Source organism: Rhinatrema bivittatum, chromosome 16, assembly GCF_901001135.1.
Source record: "Rhinatrema bivittatum chromosome 16, aRhiBiv1.1, whole genome shotgun sequence".
In the NCBI taxonomy this organism is placed as follows: Eukaryota; Metazoa; Chordata; class Amphibia; order Gymnophiona; family Rhinatrematidae; genus Rhinatrema; species Rhinatrema bivittatum.
In genome coordinates, this window is record NC_042630.1 from 50,975,178 (window position 1) to 50,995,688 (window position 20,511).

General features: G+C 42.4%; 1 protein-coding gene across 1 annotated transcript in view; it reads right to left on the minus strand.

Moving 5' to 3' along the window:
- The window catches only part of LOC115077656 (vomeronasal type-2 receptor 26-like), a 150,506-nt gene that overhangs the window by 91,408 nt on the left and 38,587 nt on the right, over window positions 1-20,511 (minus strand). Inside the window, exons 2-3 of the mRNA XM_029579952.1 lie at window positions 11,675-11,819; window positions 431-720 (exon numbers count right to left, since the gene is read on the minus strand). Coding sequence (XP_029435812.1) covers window positions 431-720; window positions 11,675-11,819 — 435 coding nt within the window. The remainder of the gene's footprint in view (window positions 1-430; window positions 721-11,674; window positions 11,820-20,511) is intronic.

The window sequence follows — 20,511 nt, forward strand, 5'->3', positions numbered from 1 at the left end:
GTAAAGATATGTGTATTTTATAATGCGTGTGTATCTGATATACGGGGGGGGGTATAAAATGCTAGCATAGATTTACATGCAGCCATATATGATTATATATGCTGCAGCGCATAGTTATATGAAAGTTATCCTCTATGCATCTAAATGTTCCCACAAAACCTACAGTTTAGCAGGTGTAGATCTTTGTGGGTAGTTTTCCCTGTATACATTTATTTCAAAGTGAAAGTACAAGTGAAAGAAATGAGAGTAACATCTATGCACAGACATTTCCAGCTTTGAAGGTTACCCTCTATATAGGTCAAGTCAATGAGATATTCCTGTGAAGGAAGTCTTTAGGCTTTAAATGTGCTGTATTCATCCTTAAGAAGAACAATGTTCTGTATGAGTGGATAATATAGTTGGGAATAAAGTGAAATGCTGAGAATCGTACCTGTGGGTAGTGATAGATCCTGAACACTTTGGACAGCTGCATCGATAACTCGGATGGAAGGCCTTCAATGACAGCAGTGAGCAGGCCATTTGTTCTACATTGGTAATTAGGGAGGCCATAGAACCTCTCTGAAAACAGATCCATTAAAACTTTAGTTGATAGAAAAGCGTTATTGCAAATCCTGTAAAGGTGAAGTCCAAGTGTGATGTTGGGTAAGATCTCAGGGTTCTTGTTGATATCCTTCACAGCAGAAATAAATGCCAGGAAATTATAATAAAATGTTTCATCCTCTCTGCAATGTTTTAAAATGTAAAGTCAAGTTAGGATCTAAGTAAGAAGCTATAGGCAAATATTCACTGAAGAATATATATAGTAATAGAGAGAGAAGAGACAGAGAGAGAGAGAATTCTTGTGGCACTGGTTGGCCAGGATATTTTAAAGTGAAACAAAAAAGACTGATAATTACCCTTATATCATTGATATTTCAAAGCTATTTACCTGCATAAAACTCAGTGTTATGTAAGTAAATGAGATTAATGAATTTCCCATCTTTGGATGTCTACTACCCCAGATGGGACCATTAAATCGTTAAAGGCTGCATTTTAAGAAGCACCGAGTACTCGCATGTCTCCCGGTTCATGCACAAATGGGAAAAGCAAAAAAAAAGAGGCAGATTATGGGCAGGGTCTGGGTGCTTAAAGGGTTTGGGGCAACAATTGTAAAAGGGAAGGGGGTTAGGAAGTCCTGTCCTTTACATGAATGAATTGGGAATGGACCGGAGAACTTGGAATTGTGTTGGCGCATGTATTTAATAAAATTCCCCACTTATGCGGTAGAGCCGTATATTAAATAATGGTCGCGTCTCTCGGCGTGAGCCGGAATAGGTGAATACATGTGCGCTCACGCAACTGTTTCAAAGTTACCGTCTTAATGTCTCTTCAGGGCTGCAACCACTCCTGACTATGTTTTTCACAGTCTTGTTTTCCCCAGGGTCGGGAGTCTTTCTTGGTGGGGTAAAGACTTATCTTTCAGGGCCCGGAGTAACAGGAGTGACTTTTGGTGACTTTCCTTTCCCAGGAGAGAGGTTCCTGTTTCCTTCTCTAAGTGTGCTGTGAGTGCCAATAAATACACTGGAGCCGTAGACCTTGTGACTAGGAAGAAATTACTTTACTAGAGATAAAGCAGGTGAGATATGGCTCAATTAAATCCGTTCTCAGCAGCACAGGAGCTCTTTTAGTTACAGTTTGTTTCCTCTCTTTCTGTGCATGGCTCTCTCATCCTCCAGGTCCTGGCTAAGTGAGGTTCCCAAGTGGGCAGGGTGTTCTTAGTTGGGCAGGAAAACCCCATCCAAATCTGCAAAAAAGTGTAAAACAGTCTAATACACAGAGAGTCCAAAACCCTCTCCCTCCTCAGGGTTGAGACTCCAGATGGAGGTCCTCAAAGGTCTCAAGTGGTTCTACACCACAGTTAGGTGATGTTTCTTCTTGGTTCTGTTTCTTTCACACTTGCATCCCTGAAGGGAGGGATCCTGTCTGGAACATGCAGCTCTGGATGTTCCCCAAAGGGCAGGCAGCAAAGTTCTTCCTCCCTGATCTTTATCCAAAAAGCTTTTTCTATCAAAAAGAGCTTGTCTCTTGCATCAGGTCACCACCATACATCCTTTCTCATTGGTCCCCATGACCTGGATCCAGAAGATACCTGGGGGCCTCAAAAGCCTCCTACCACAAATATACAAAATCAAGAAAATAAGTAATCCAGAGAGAAGCCCCAGCCAGTCAGCTAGTGGACTGATAGGAACCACCTCTCGAACATGCTTAGGATCTCCAGGTGGGGTTGGCCTGCATCCTTTAAGTAGGCCTGAAAACCAACGCAAAACACTCCTCATTGCCAACTTACTCTCCAAAAACCTAAAAGCACTATCCAGAGTCTTTCAGAAGAGAGCTTCTTATAAAATCTGTCCTGGGGGGTGGCCATTCTAACACCCTCAAAGGGATGGGATGCAAATGAATGTTATCTTGCCTCACTCTCTAGCCTACTCTGTCTCTAGCTAAGGGGCCAATGCAATAATTGTGTTCTAAAAGTGGGCGCTGAACAGTCAGTGCCCACTTTCCTAACATGCCCACAGGCGCTACTCCCGGGGGCGGTCATGCAATATTTAAATTGCGGTCACGTTTTCAAGGAGCTACTAGGGTCGCTTGTGTGCCCCTAGTGCCTCCTTGATAACAGGAGTCTGCGAGCATCGGCTGTACACAGCCACACAGCCAGAGGTTCAGGAAATAGACGCTTGTCAACTGAGTGTCCGTTTTCTGCACCCAACTGCCGGCACTTTATTTTTTTGAAAGATTTCTTCCTCCTACTTAATATTGCAATGATATTAAGTAGGAGGATTTATAGAAAAGCAGTTTTTTCTGTTTTTCTGTACTGCTTTTCGGACCACTCAGCAATTAATGCATGCTCGGGGAAGGTGATAATTTCTGAGTGCAAAAATGTGCATTTTAGACACAAAACGTTTTTGCAAGCAGAATGAATAGCTAATAGCCTCATTCACATGCATTTGTATGTGATGAGCGGTATTAATTGAACTCTGCATTGGACGCACATTGTGTAGCCCCTATACAACCCGCATCCAACTTTGGTTATACAGTGCGCACAGCTGAGCACATTGTATTGCGTAGGCCCCTTAAGGAGTAAACCAAGGCCTTAATAGTAATGAGGCTGAAGGGTTCATTACACTATTAACATAGCCTCCGATCACATGGCACAGACATGTATAGGTTATCTGATTAAGCGGACACTTTCACTAAAACTACAGAGATGCATTCTGGATGGTGAATTTAGAGGAAAAATGGGATTTATTTCTATACCTTTTAATTATCAAAGGTTTGTGCATACATCAAATACTTTTTGAAGAGCAGGTATGTGATGTCATGTTTGCAAATAGTCATATATCAAAGGATTTTCAAATTATGCTTTGAAATTATTCTGTAATGTCTATGTGTACAATATGAAGGCAGACCTTTACCACTATCTGGGCTTCTTGACAATTCTGTACTCTCAATGCAAAAAAACTTTGGAAGCTGAAGTAGTATCAAACATAATTATTGCTTTACTTGGAACTGATTTTCTTGAAGTAGTTTTCCATATGCTTAATAGGAAAATTTTAAAAACCCTTACTATATTCATCTTATAATATATAGTAGTAAGAGCAGAAAAAAATATATATAAAAGACATTTTCTTTAGACACACACACACACACATATATATATATATATATATATATATATATATATATATATATATATATATATATATATATATTCAGGAGATTTTGGGAGTATGATAATTATGTTATGACTTTTAGAAGTGTGTTGATCGTATGGGCTTTAGTAAAGTGTTTTTGTTATGTATGAGGTGTGTATGCATGGTTTAAAAGAAGGGTTGTGGGCATTATAATATATATATATATTGGAGCTGGGATCTTCAGATTTTGGATCTGGGATCTTCATGAGCCAGAGCCTTGCTGAAGCTAAGCACAATTTTATTTTGTTATTTACCTGTGCTTAATATACTAGGGCATTATGGGGGTCATTTTCCAAGGAGTTACCGCAGGAGATAATTCCGCAAATCGCGCTAACAGCCGTTAACTGTAGCAGTGATAAAGACACATCAGGCAGGATTCGTGGTGAAGCGCGTCCCGGGGAAGGTCACCTCCCCCCTCCTTCCCCGGGGCTCCCTTTTATTGTTCACAATTTCCATCATAAAGCATGGCATGCAGATTTGTCATTACATCATTGGTCTTGCAAATACATACATCATACATTGGATGTTTAAGCGACATTCCATAAATGTCCTTCCTGGCCTTTGTGCTGACTATGCGTAAGCTAGCAGGCCAGGAGGGTAAAGGTTCATAAGCTGGACATTGAGACAGTTTTAAGATATGTTAAACTAGCTGGCTAAGTGTAAGAGGAAGTAGGCAGAAAGCAGTTTTGGTTTGACATAGTGAGATCTATTCCTGGGGCAAGCCTGTCTGGAGTAGTTTGTTTATGAGACAGGTTTCCTGTCTCAGGGGCAGAAGGAAGCTTGCACAATTTGCTGTCTCCAGTGAATGCTGGAGAAAGAGGAGAGTTATAGTTAACCCCTGAGATACTCCTTCAGGGCCTAAGTTTACAATACCACAGTTAACGCGATTTGCGAATATTTAATTTTGTATTCAGGGGGCGAAGTATATGTAGTAGGAAAGAGTTATCGTGTGCCGCGAAACAGCCGCAGTGTTAGCGCGGCCAATAGCTACACCTCTTTCATTTGTGGTACGTTGTGCGCTAGAGGCCGGTAAAGGTTTATCGCAGTTCACGATGTAGAGAGAGAGAGAGAGAGAGAGAGACTTGCTATAGTGTATCCTCCCTAGACAGGTATTTGTATCCCTATGGTAGGCCCACCTAGTAACTTGAGGTAGGGATTAGGTATTAGTGTAGGGGGTATGGGGCCACTTTCACATTCAACGCGAGACGTACGAACAGAACAGTGGGACACTCTACCTGGGCAACAACAAGCTAGGTGGAGAGAACATTGTCCAAATCTCATCTTGGAGTGAGTTTCCTCACTCCGAAGGCATTCAAATCTTCACTATCCACTATCACTCTACTATTGTTAGATTCTACAGAAGGGATTCTCCAATCTACATCCAGCAGATTAAAGTCTCCAACAATCACCACTTCTCCCTTCTTTCCCATCTTTGGATGTCTTCAACCAGGTCTCTGTTAAGCTCTTCCATTTGATTTGGAGGCCTGTAAACCAGTCCAATAAAAATGAATGCCCTATCATCTTTTTTTAGGTTGGCCCATAGTGCTTCTTCTTTGCCCATCTTCCTTGCAGCTCAGATGCTTGGATATTGTTTCTGACATAAAAAGCCACTCCTCCCCCTTTCCTGTCCTCTCTGTCCTTCCTTAACAAGTTATAGCATGGCATTGCCGTATCCCGATCATGAGATTCTGTGAAACACATCTCCATGACAGCAACAACGTCCAAGTCCACCTCCACCATTAGGGCTTGCAGATCTGGGATTTTATTGCCCAAACCATGAGTTTTTGTGCTCATTGCTTTCCAGCTTTTCTCGTTCAGGTTACTGCTTTTCTTGCACTACTTTTGTGATTTATTTTGTTGAGTTGTGTTATCCTCTTCACCCTTTTCCATTGCATTTGTATTTGGGGAGTGACATTCTAATTTCTTACTGCCACCCCCAGCATCTAGTTTAAATGCCTTATGACATAAGATTTGAATTTATTTCTTAAGATCCTTTTTCATGCCACAGACAGATGTAAGCAATCTTTGACAAAGATATTTTTACTGTTCCATACACGGTCCCAACCCCCAATAAATCCAAAATGTTGCTCCTTACATCAGGATTTGAGCCATACATTGAAATTATTAATATGGCTTAGCATCTCCTTCCCCTTTTTATGAACAGATAACAATTCTAAAAAGGCAATAACTGTCACCATGTGACTAATCTGCTTCACTAGAGACTGGAAATCTCTCTGTACTGCTTGAATGCTGTTTCTAGCAAACAACGTTAGAGTCTTTGCTTTCTTCTTTGATCATGTTCACTATTTGAATAGCATTTCTGCTGGCCGATGATCCTGGGAGGCTTTTAACTATAGTGTTATCCTCTCTGAAAGTTCCCAGATTAGTGCCTCTGATGACAAAGTCATTCAGCGCAATGAGCTTTTTCCTTTGGATACTGATTGTATTATGAAATTTCTGTATGCATTGGGTTTCTTCTTTCTGTTCAGATAACACCTCAATCTGTTTCTCAAGAACTTGTTCAATATCTAATACAGAGAAGGTGTTTTGTACTTGTGTCACTTGATACAGCGTGTGTTTCCACATCACAGGTCTTATTCTACCAGAGCCCACTGTAATCCTGTTGTTTTTTGAGTTCCTTAATGCCCTGTGTGAGTGTGTGTGTGTGTGTGTGTGGGGGGGGGGGGGGGTGTAGACTTGTGGGCTGCACAGCTGTCTAGAACGTGTGTCTGTGGGTCACATGTCTTATCCTACCTGAGCCCACTTGAAACCCCTTTTCCTTGACTTTTGGTTTTTTCTGTAGTAATGGGGAATTAATTCCTGAATAAAGTGAAGTGAGTGAAACTACTTTATTGCAGCTAATTCAGCTTTAACTTCAGCCGGCTCCTTTTTCAAGGAAGAGATTTCTGAACAAATGGGGCAAGCCCTAAGTTTCCAGATGATTTCTCTCAGAATAAAGGCTCCACAATAGTAACATTGGATAGTCCTCATTTTGGTAAATTTATTTGATGGATGACACCTAAGGAAATACCAAATTAATAATTTATCTTGTTCCCAATTATCGGGCGGATTTTAAAAGCCTTTCTCGCGTAAATCCGCCCGGATTTACGTGAGCAGGGCCTTGTGCGCCAGCGTGCCTATTTTCCATAGGCCGCCGGAGCGTGCAGAGCCCCGGGACGCACGTAGGTCCCAGAGTTTTTAGAAGGGGGCGTATCGGGGGCGGGACCCAATGATGCTATGTTTCGGGGCGGGGCACGGCATTTCGGGGGAGGGACCGGGGGCGTGGCGCCGGGGGGGTGGGTTAGGTAGAGGAAGGGAGGGGAAGGTGAGGGGAGAGCGAAAGAGAGTTCCCTCCGAGGCTGCTCCAATTTCGGAGCGGCCTCGGAGGGAACGGAGGCAGGCTGTGCGGCTCGGCGCACGCCGGCTGCCCAAAATCGGCAGCCTTGCGCACGCCGATCCAGGATTTTAGAGGATACACGTGGCTATGCGCGTATCTTATAAAATCCAGATAGATATAGATATAGATAGATATAGATATAGATATATATAGAGAGAGATAGATAGATATAGATATAGATATAGATATAGATATATGGAGAGAGATATATATAATAATATATATATAGAGAGAGAGAGATAGGTATAGAGAGATATAGATATATATATATAGATAGATATAGATATAGATATATATATATAGATATAGATATATATATATATGGAGAGAGATATATATAGATATATATATATAGAGAGAGATAGAGATATAGAGAGATATAGATATATATATAGATATATAGATAGATAGATATAGATATAGATATAGATATATATATATATGGAGAGAGAGAGATATATAGTGTGATGTAGCGCAGCCCGGCCGTAGGCAGGAGCTGACAAGCTACCATAAGAGCAACAAGAGTACCAGAGCCAGACAGCAGGGGGCGCAGGGGAAGAGAAGAACTACGAATCCCAGCTTCCCTGAAGCACCACCAGACAGGGGAGGAAAGCCTGAAGGCGAACAGGTGGCAGGCATAGACGTTAATGAGGCAGACACAGATGAGTCCATGGAGGTGGAGGAAGAGGGCGTGCCCCCTTGGTGGAACTGGCCACAAAAACCCAGCTCTTCGGAGTCAGAGGGGGAGGAGATGGAGGTAGGTTCAGGGATAGAGGAGTCCTCCAGTTCAGGCATGGATACGGAGTAATCCAGGTGGCTGGGTGAAGTATACTCTTTACCCTAAAGGGGCCTGTGGGGTTGGGGCTTGTAATAGTGCTGAACAGAGGAGGTAAATGAGTGCTCTGAACTAGCACTGCTTATAAGGGAATCAGAGGGCTGGAGGGGGAGGGGACAAACCCCATGTAATGCATCCAGTTGTTACTTATTAAACTGCTTTGAAGGAACTATCCCTCTCTCTGTGTTGTCTCTGGGGATTGGGGGGACTGCTTACCCCAACCCGGCCTAAAGGGAACCCAGCAGCCCAGCAAAACCAGGGCCAGCAGAGGCACAGACTCAGGGAGTTACTTGAACACACCAGACTCCAGGGACCGGGGCAACTGGAGGCGACGGAGAACTGGAGACGGAAGAGCGGCGTTCGAGGCCTCACGGACAGTGAGCCATCACAATAGATATATATAGAGAAAGATATAGGTATAGAGAGATATAGAGATATAGATATAGATAGATATAGATATAGATATGTATATAGATATATATATATGGAGAGAGAGAGATATATAGATATATATAGAGAGAGATATATAGGTATAGAGAGATATAGAGATATAGATATAGATATATTTTATTTTATTTATTTATTTAGCATTTTTCTATACCGAACTTCATGGTTAAATACCATATCAGATCGGTTTACATCGAACGGGGGATAGAGAAACTTGTAACAGAAATGGAACAGTACAATATAATCAGAAGAGAGCAGTAAGTTACATTAAACAAGGACTATAAACTTGGAGGCTTTACAGCTTAGAAGTAAGAAGAATAAAAGGCCCGAGAAGGGCAATAACTTAAACACAAAAGTTGTAATGGATTCAGATTAAACAGGAAAAAATATTATCTGAGGAGTTAGGATAATCATAATAATAGGCAACATAAATAGTAGCATGGTTCCGTAGCTCGTGAATAGGTTGTTTGTCTATTGTGAGTCTGAAGGATCCGAGAAGGCTTGTTGGAACAGCCAAGTCTTAAGTTTTTTTTTGAATGTTAGTAGGCATGGTTAGATATAGATATATATATATATATGGAGAGAGAGAGATATATAGATATATAGAGAGAGATATAGGTATAGAGAGATATAGAGATATAGATAGATATAGATATATATATATGGAGAGAGAGATATATAGATATATATATAGAGATAGATATAGGTATAGAGAGATATAGAGATATAGATATAGATATATACATAGATATAGATATAGATATATATATATGGAGAGAGAGAGATATGTAGATATATATATAGAGATAGATATAGGTATAGAGAGATATAGAGATATAGATATAGATTTATTTATTTCGGATTTTTTATATACCGACATAGATATAGATATATGGAGAGAGATATATATAGATATATATATATAGAGAGATATAGGTATATATATATATATATATAGATATAGATATATATATATAGATATAGATATATATAGATATATATATATAGATAGATAGATATAGATAGATATAGATATATATATAGAGAGAGAGATATAGATAGATATAGATAGATATATAGAGAGAGAGATATAGAGATATAGATAGATATATATGTGTGTGTGTATATAATCTAAAGTACCAATAATATATATATATATATATATAGAGAGAGAGAGAGAGAGAGAGAGAGAGATTTATATAAAAACTATTACCGAAATATTGTCAGAAGAGTCCGCATTAACATTACCCCTAAGTTCTTGAATCCCACAACTTTCTTGTCAGGAACATTTCACTTCAGCACTGCTCCCTAAGTCCTTGAATCCCTCATACCATTATTATTCAGAATACTCCACAATAACTCTATCTCTTTTATACCAATGATTGGGTTGCTAAGTGTATTATCATCTATAATGTTGAAGGAACCCACGTAAATGAAAACTACCCTCTCAGCAGACAGATTCAACCCTCTTGAGGCCTCTGTCTGCCAATTGAAAATATATTGCTTTTCATACCGACAGAATAGGAGGTTAGATATCCTCCTCTATTACACTGCATTTGCTAGATGACAAAGGCACGTACATCATCTTCTGTGTGCCCTTTCTGGAGGCAATGTTGGACTAATGGGGGCCTCCAGGTTCCTTGTTCTTATATAGCTTTTATGATGTATGATTCATGTTTTTAAAGCACTGCTATTGTGCCCAATACACAGTTTAAGGCATGGACAAACTAAGGCATAATCTAAATCTACTCAGATGGAATTGCAAGAATAAAGTCCTCTAAACTGATGCCGGATGGGTAAGTCAGGATGTTGAAATGACCTGATCTGTGACATGTTGGGGCAAATAACACAGCTACCACATGGAAAATGACCCCCCCCCCCATTTCCAGGTGCATCTATTTTGACTGTTCTTTAAATTCCTGCCCCTGGTATTCACAAAAATAGGGCTTTCTTTGAACACATTGTACACGGACAATATATGCCAGTGCTTCTGAATGATCCGCTGCACCTCCTTAGTGCAGGCTGAATACAGCAATACACAAATCATCCTAGTCAATGTTATTCTACAGAGGGCTGTACCAACAGCTCTTTGTTCGCATATTGAGCTCGATTATATGCACGTTAATTAATGTTAGTTATTAAAATTGCCCAAAGACATGCACAGATGCTGCAACCTTAAAAATTGACCCACTGAGATGTTTTCTTTTAATCTTCTTGAATTATGACTGTCAAAGGAGAGCAATGTATTACTGTCTATTTATTAAAAATGGACGTTCTTAGACTGTGCTCATGCTTAAAAATCATTATGTCCAAAAAACAGTACTCTTTCATAACTACTTTGAAATGTAAAATGGAGGATTTTATTCCTGGTATTCAACCAACCCTTAAAGAACACCAATTCCATCTCAGATAACATCCAAATAAAAAACATATCATCAATGAATCTTACCCAAACTCTTACATGATCTCAAAACCTAGAAGGATATAAGAACTGTTCCTCAAATGTTGCTACATGGAAGCACACCACTGAGAGGGTCATAGTAGCCCCCATTTTTGTTCCCTTAAGCTGATGAAAGATGTTTTCCTGGAACTTAAAAAAACATTTAATCAGGGCTATATTCAGTAATCAGCTCCCTACACCAGGCAGACATTGATGTAGTCCCCAAAACCTTCTCAATAACTGACACTGCTGCTAATTGTAGAATATTTGTGTATAGTGAGGTAATATCTGCTGTCACAAATATCCATGTTCTTGAACTTCACTGATTGTCCTAAGGAGTTGGAGCAAATAAGTCAAGTCCTGGATATATGATTTACTTAAAGGGACAATTGGTCTTAAAAAAGAGTCCACAAACTTTGATAAAGGTTTGAGGAGAGATCCAATACCCGATACTTTAGGCAGTCCTGGTGGGTTCTCAAATGATTTGTGGATCTTTGGAACTAAGTAAAATTTTGGTATGACTGAATGCTTTTACAACAGAAAAGCTGTTCCTTTGAAGTAATGATCCCTGCTTGTCTAGCCTCCTGCAACTTGTCACAAATCGTCTTATACAACTGATCATTGGGATCATTTTCCAGCCTCTCATAGAATTCAGTCACCTGTCTCGATGCTCGGTAATATACTTCTCCTTATCCTGAACCACCACTCCTCCCCCTTTAGCCACCAGACAGGTAACAACAGTGGATCCGACCCCAGAGTATTACACATTTCCCTTTCAACTTTATTCAAATTGTTATAATAGAACTGATGGGACTGTTCCATACCCTCCAAATCCTTCAAGAATAACATCTCAAATGAGGTGATCAATGGATCAGCTTGCCCCGTTTGCACCCCTCCTGTTCTGTGGGCCAAAGCCGTACCACTTTGAGATTCCGAATTCCTTGAAAAATAGTAAGCTATCCTCAATTTCTGAATAAACATATGTAAAAATGTCCATGTATCAAAAGCATTCTAATAAGTTGTAGGAACAAAAAACAGACCTTTTTATAAAACTGAAATCTCCCCTAATGTTAAAGTCCTTGAAGAAAAACTGAATACATTACAAATGCTTACTGTTGTAAATGGGTGATCCCCCTGACCAGATCCGATTGCTGTAATCCTTGGTATCACCTGTTCTGTTGTGTATTCCAGCTATAGGTCTTGAATGGTTCTCTCTTGTCTAAAAATGTGTCTGTTGGTTCCCAACTCCCTCTCTCCGCCCTCCTTACCTCTTTGGCACTTCCCTCTTCGCCCGTGGGAAGATCGGCTGCTGCGGCGTCCTTCTGCCGAAGTCCTCCGGCATCCCTGGACCGGCTGGATGCTGCAACCCGCCATGTTTCTTGGAGGCCTAGGGGCGCACATGCGGCACAGCCCCGACTGAAGTACCGGCGATGGCGCGAACCTCAGGAGCGTCCCCCTGAGATGACGTCACACGCGATGGATATATAAGGTCTTAGAATTTGCTAACAGATGGAGTTAGTAAGGATAGGGGTTACTCTACCTAAGCTACTCTGCCTCCTCGGACTTACCAGGGGTACCTGCTCCGCGGGATCCTTGCTCTCTCCTTTGTTTTTCAGGTGACAGTCTGGAACCGGTACTGGCTCCTCGAGGGTCCTCGTTCCCAGACTTGCTCCATATTCTCTTCTGCCTGGAAGTCATCATTGCCAACTACATCAGTGAGTTGCCATCACTCTCTCAGAGCTTTCCCTGGAACCAGGTACTCGCTCCTCGAGGGCCAATACATTCCAGCTCCTGGGCTTCTATGAGACATTGTGTGAGTGTTACCATCAGGTTCGGTACATGAACTCTGCATACTCGGCCTACTCACTATATTTCAGTTTCTCTACAGCTCAGCCTCCAGGGATCGCTGTTCCAGTATTTGAGGGACTACAGCCCAGCCGGGCATTCCAGCTCACTACTGCCACCTCTGGTGGTTCAGTACACTGTCTAATAAAAGAACTAGTGTGTGTCTGTCTCCTAACTCTGAGCCTGACCGGTGGTCCCTCTCGGGATCTTCCCCCAGGGGCGTGGTCATCTGCCACTGGTCCAAGGATCCACCTACAACTCTCCTAAATAACAACAGATTGCTAACTCTCTAGTAGACTGCTAACTCAAATAACAACAAAAAAGGACTGATCGTGATTAATGTCCCTATTTCCACCCACTGGTGCATCGAATTGTACTGTTTTTTTTTTTTCTCTTTCTGACTATCCCTGAGTTCCTCATCAAAGGATTCTCCAGAAGATCCCTTCCCCCCGCAAGCCTGAACCGCAATTGCGTAGACAGCATCGCACAACACCGAAGACCCTCCCACCAGACTTACCATCCAATCGGGGAGAGGAGAGGGACTTTAAATTTTCCCTCTCTCCGGCGTCGCTGTCACCATCTACCTGAGGCTGCCGCTGCTGCTGACACTACCGCTGCCGCTTCTGCTGCCGCTTAAGGAGGGAGGCCTGCGCGATCGGCACCCAGACCCATTGGGGTAAGGCCTTTTAATCGCTTCCCCCCGCCGAGCCTGAACCACGATCGTGCAGACAGCATCGCACAACACCGAAGACCCTCCCACCAGACTTACCATCCAATCAGGGAGAGGAGAGGGACTTTAAATTTTCCCTTTATCCGGCGCCGTGCAACAAAGGGGCTTGCCCCTTTGTACGCCCCTTCGTGCAGCCTCTGAGAACAGAATCTGATTCATTGTCTACTTAAAGCTCCATCATTTCCTGAGTAGAAGTCTGCGTTGCAATTCAAGACCATAGGTAACAAGATCCAAGTCAGGTGAGTCATGCAAGGGAGACAGGAATCGATCCCGGGCATTCATCATCAACAGGAAAACAAATTTAAACCTAAAAATGCCACAAGCCCAGGAACCAGAACGGGGAGGGATCTGTGCCCCTAAAGCCAGCATCGGGCCAATCAGAAGCCAGTTTCTGGCCCTTTAAATTTAAACTCAATCCCGGCGGCGTCGCACGCCCGAAGGAGTGCGACCTAAGGGGCCTGCCACTTGTGAGTACCAGGAGAACCAAGAATAAAAATAAAAGAAAATTAAAAAAGAAAGGAAAAAAAAAGCCCGCTCTATACATACATCTGCGCCTCAGCATAGTTTTCTGTCTACTACCAACTTCCTCCTGATCCAATCCAGCTTCCCCTAACGCTCATTCTGCCTCACCTTGCCAGCCTATAACCTCGCTCAGCACACATCCTACAACCATCAGAACTCATCCAACCTCATCAGCCATCTCATAACTTTAACCAAGAATCAGCTTCCATACTCTAGCTGACATCCAATTGCCTCCAGCAAACAGCCAACAATTCATCCTGCACATTCTAATTCTACTTACAAATTTTTCAGCCTAGTTTAGCACTCGAGCAACACTCTACTATACTCTCATTTACCATACAAACAGATCAACATGCTACCTGGATTCCCAATCCCCATACATCACCATTTTTCCATGGTTCATACTCCATACCAATCATCAGGAAACAACGCAAACCTCAAACTAAACCTCTCCCACAACATTACAACCGTCAACAAAGGCTAATTCCAATAATGATCTCACCAATCACTCAATTCCTAGGCCTATCTCTTCTATCTCTAACGCTATTCAACGCACAATCGCTTTCGAAAAAAACACACATCTTAAACGATTACCTCACTGAAGTAAACCCAGATATCTGTGAAATCACAGAAACATGGTTGAAACCCACAGATTTAGTTCTATTAAACCAACTACCTACCCAGCTTTACGACCTTTTCTCCATCCCTAGATCCAAAAGAAGGGGAGGAGGTTTGCTCCTAGCAGCCAAGAAAGGACTAGGTATAACTTTACAATATTCAAATACCACATCGAACATAGAGTTCTCTGTTTTTAAATCTGATCATCAACAAATTGGCCTAATCTACGCTCCTCCAGGAACTTTAGACTCGGACCCCTCAACTGTCATTGAACTTACTGCCAAATATTTCATCCCAGACAAACCTGCCATTTTATTGGGAGACTTCAACATACATGTCGATGCTTCACCACAATCACCAAACTGTGTTACCCTACTCTCGGCACTCAGCTATATGGGTTTCACACAAATTATAAAAAGCCCAACCCACAAAGCAGGCCACACGCTGGACCTTATTTTCATCAATCAGTGCATCTCGCCCCCGGCTACATATCATGTTCACCTGTCCCTTGGATGGACCATCAAATTATCAACATGACCTTCAAGCTATCAGAACATCCTCCCATTTCATTCCCAAAAACCACTATTCAATTCAGGAAACCTTGTTCTACAGACCTTCTCGTCAACCAGCTCTCTAATGAATTATCACAACTTGATCTTTCCAACGCAACTACAGCCACCACCTCATGGTGCAACATCATCAAAAAGATCGCAGACCTAACCTGCTCTTCCATCACAAAAGTAGTACAACCTTCGCCAGACAACAGGAAACCCTGGTTCACCACTGAACTGAAGCTGCTTAAACAAGAGCTGAGAAATAAAGAACACACATGGAGAAAAAACCCATCCCCCACAATATTAGCTATTTATAAAACCACTCTCAATGCCTACAGGATCACCATACTTAGAACAAAGAGATATTTTTTCTCTAAAAAAATACATCATTTCATCTTTGATTCGAAAGCACTATTCTCCTACGTCTCAGCCCTCACTAAACCATCCCCTCCTACCATCCCAGATGATCAAGCGCTCAACAAAGCCTCTGAATTAGCTGAATACTTCAAGGAAAAAATTGATAAATTGACTGTCTCTTTCTCATCACCTAGTTCATCTCCACTTCCACCCACTACCCCACCTCAACTAAATTTGACTCTGGAAACTTTCGAGACTACATCAGCTCTTGAGATAGAAAACATACTCAAGAAAATGAAACCATCCTCTCATCCCTTAGACACAATTCCAACCAACCTCCTCATCACAATAAGGAACACCATTTCAAAGCCAATTGCAGACATCATTAATTGCTCTCTTTCCCAAGGTCTAGTTCCTGACCAACTTAAGCTAGCTATTCTTAAACCTCTACTAAAAAAACCGAACCTACCGACCACATATCCAGCTAACTTCCGCCCAATAGCCAATTTGCCAATGATCGCCAAACTTATGGAAAAGATAGTCAATAAACAACTATCCGAGTACCTGGAAGAAAACCACATTCTTGCACCATCCCAGTACGGCTTTCGTAAATCGTTAAGCACGGAATCTCTACTTATCTCTCTTACCGACACTATTCTAGCTAATATGGACAAAAAACAACCACATCTCTTGATCCTATTAGATCTCTCTGAGGCCTTTGACACTGTCAACCATTCATCTTTATTAAAAGGTCTGGCAGACATAGGCATTAAGGGAACAGTCCTCAGCTGGTTCAAGTCCTTCCTGGCTAATAGACAATTCAAGGTAAAGATAAACAACAAAGAATCACACCCAGTCCCATCCAACCAGGGAGTCCCTCAAGGTTCCTCCCTCTCCCCAACCCTCTTCAACATTTACCTTCTCCCTCTCTGTCGACTACTTACTAAACTAAATCTAACACACTACCTCTACGTGGATGACATCCAAATACTCATCCCAATCTCAGAATCCTTACACAAAACCTTGATTCACTGGAACAATTGCTTGCAACTAATCAATCATCTTCTCTCCAGCCTTAGCCTCATTCTTAACAACAACAAAACCGAGATCCTAACCATCAATCAAGATGTCAATAACAAGCTACTAAACCCAGCTGACCCACTCATTTCTACCACTCCTATATTAAATCACTCACCACATATACGAGATTTAGGCGTCATGCTAGACAATCAGCTTAACCTTAAAAAATGTATAAGCACCACCACTAAAGACTGTTTCTACAAGCTACAAGTCCTGAGAAAGCTGAAACCACTTCTTCACTTCAATGATTTTCCCCCCTCCAAATGGTTCAAAACTCTGCAGCCAGAATCCTTACCAATACGAATAAAAGAGATCACATAACCCCCATACTCAATCTCCTCCACTGGCTGCCAATTAAGCATAGGATTCTCTATAAAGTGCACATAGCAATTCATAAATCCATTCACAATATATCCCCACTCCACCTAAGCACTCAACTACGTCTTCACTCTTCATCTAGACCTATCAGAGGAGCATATAAAGGCACACTCTATGTACCTTCAACAAAATCCTCGCTTCAGAAATGTGCCATATCTTTAGCAGGCCCCGTTCAATGGAACACGCTCCCGCCAGACATCCGTCTAGAGCTCTGCCACTCTTCATTCAAAAAGAAACTTAAAACCTGGCTCTTCAGCCAAGCTTTTCCAGAACCATGAGCACTTTTTTCACCTCCAGCTAGTAAGAGCTCCTCTCCATCGCAATCCCCATGTTCTATACTAGAGATGTGAATCGTGTCCTCGATCGTCTTAACGATCGATTTCGGCTGGGAGGGGGAGGGAATCGTATTGTTGCCATTTGGGTGGGTAAAATATCGTGAAAAATCGGAAAAATCGTGAAAAATCGAAAAAACGTAAAATCGCAAAACCGGCACATTAAAACCCCCTAAAACCCACCCCCGACCCTTTAAATTAAATCCCCCACCCTCCCGAACCCCCCCCCCAAATGACTTAAATAACCTGCGGGTCCAGCGGCGGTCCGGAACGGCAGCGGTCCTGAACGGGCTCCTGCTACTGAATCTTGTTGTCTTCAGCCGGCGCCATTTTCCAAAATGGCACCGAAAAATGGCGGCGGCCATAGACGAACACGATTGGACGGCAGGAGGTCCTTCCGGACCCCCGCTGGACTTTTGGCAAGTCTTGTGGGGGTCAGGAGGCCCCCCCCCCAAGCTGGCCAAAAGTTCCTGGAGGTCCAGCGGGGGTCAGGGAGCGATTTCCCGCCGCGAATCGTTTTCGTACGGAAAATGGCGCCGGCAGGAGATCGACTGCAGGAGGTCGTTCAGCGAGGGTTCCGGCGCCTCGCTGAACGACCTCCTGCAGTCGATCTCCTGCCGGCGCCATTTTCCGTACGAAAACGATTCGCGGTGGGAAATCGCTCCCTGACCCCCGCTGGACCTCCAGGAACTTTTGGCCAGCTTGTGGGGGGCCTCCTGACCCCCACGAGACTTGCCAAAAGTCCAGCGGGGGTCCGGAAGGACCTCCTGCCGTCCAATCGTGTTCGTCTATGGCCGCCGCCATTTTTCGGCGCCATTTTGGAAAATGGCGCCGGCTGAAGACAACAAGATTCAGGAGCAGGAGCCCGTTCCGGACCGCTGCCGTTCCGGACCGCCGCTGGACCCGCAGGTTATTTAACTCATTTGGGGGGGGGTTCGGGAGGGTGGGGGATTTAATTTAAAGGGTCGGGGGTGGGTTTTAGGGGGTTTTAGTGTGCCGGCTCACGATTCTAACGATTTATAACGATAAATCGTTAGAATCTCTATTGTATTGTGTTCCATAACGGTTTAAGACGATATTAAAATTATCGGACGATAATTTTAATCGTCCTAAAACGATTCACATCCCTATTATCCCCCTCTCTCCCTGTACACACTAGTCTCATCATTGCAGTGCTGGCTCTGGGTGGAGGTCCATGCAAGATGACTTTTTCTGTTACCTCCATAACCTGCAATCATAGCCACTGAATCTGACCAAATGGTGTCATTCTCAATTAATTATCCGAATTCCCTTCACCTGGGGCACTGCTAATATTGCTTCTGCTGCATCCCCATCCCCAGAACTGGGTTTCCAAAATGGTCACGGACTGTTCTGTGATGAGGCTATTATCATTTCAATTGATAGTTCATTTGACAAATAGGAGTTTCAAATGTCTGCTGGTCCTCTTTTATCCAAGAAAAATGGGGTCTCTTCAGTGGATAATATATTGAAATTGTGGGCCTAGTGTGCTGTGGCAATCAAAAAAGCAAACAGAATGTTAGGAATTATTAGGAAGGGAATGGAAAATAAAACATAGGATGTCATAATGCTTCTATATCACTCCATGGTAATACCGCACCTTGACTACTGTGTGCAATTCTGGTCACCGCATCTAAAAAAGTATATAACTGCACTGGAGAAAGTGCAGAGAAGGACAACCAAAATGTTAAGGGGCATATAACTACTGCTTTATGAGGAAAGGATAAAGAAATTAGGACTGTTAAGTTTGGAGAAGAGACAACTGAGGGGGAATATGATAGAAATTTACAAAATCATGAAAGTACTTGAATAAGTTAATATAAATCAGTTATTTATACTCCAGATAATAGAAGGACCAGGGGGCATTCCATGAAGTTAGCAGCTAGCTCATTTAAATCAAATCAAAGAAAATTATTTTTCACTCATAGTTAAGCTCTGGAATTCATTGCCAGAGGATGTGGTTACAGCAATTAGTTTAACTGGATTTAGAAAAGGTTTAGATAAGTTCCTAGAGGATAAATTCATAAACTGTTATTATGGTAATTAATAAGCAATAGTCGCTTGTGATCTATCTAATGTTTGGGTACTGCCAGGTACTTGTGACTTGGATTGGCCACTATTGGAAACAAGATACTGGTCTTGATGGGTCCTTGGTCTGACCCAGTATGGCATTTCTTATGTTCTTATAAATCATAACATAAAAATATACATTTCAATAATAAACCATTCTATCATCAACCGTCTAATGGAAATAGGCATCTCTGGCTCTGCACTGCTCTGGTTCAAATCCTTTCTGAACAACAGGCACTACAAAGTTAAAATAAATGACAAAGAATCCCACCCCATTCCTTCAAACCAAGGAGTACCATAGGGTTCTTCACTTTCCCCTACCCTGTTCAATATATATCTACTCCCTTTATGCCAGCTACTCAGTAACATCACCCATTTTATATACGTGGACGATGTGCAAATTATAATCCCCATCTCGGACCCCATGTCATCTACTCTAAATTTTTGGAATAACTGCTTACACACCATCAACCTTCTTCTCTTGAGTCTCTTAATACATCCAAAACAGAACTCCTGGTTATCTCCCCTAACGATTACAACCCCCTCGCCAACAATGCAATTATTCCACTAGCAAGCCAGGTCAGAGACCTTGGGGCCACCCTCGACTCTAGAATGAATTTCAAAAAGTTCATTAACGCCACAACCAAAGAATGCTTCTTTAAGCTACAGGTCCTGAAGCAGCTAAGACCGCTCTTACACTTCCAGGATTTCCGTTCAGTGCTGCAAGCCATACTGTTTTCAAAGATCGACTATTGTAACACTCTGCTACTCGGTCTCCCCGCCTCTTCTACTAAACCTCTACAGATGCTGCAAAACGCAGCGGCCAGGATCCTTACAAACACACGTCATAAGGACCACATCACACCTATCCTAAAATTCCTACACTGGCTACCCATCCAATTTAGAATACTCTTCAAGGTTCTCACCATCATCCACAAATCCGTCCACCAGCAATCCACACTCCAACTCGCCATCCCTCTCGAACTACATACTTCCGATAGGCCGATCAGAACCACCTACAAAGGTTCGCTCAAGGCCCCCCCCAACAAATCCTCGGTCCACAACTCTATTCACAAGCAAGCACTTTCGACAGCAGGTCCGCTCTATTGGAATTCGCTTCCCCCAGATATACGCCAGGAACAATGCCATCTCTCCTT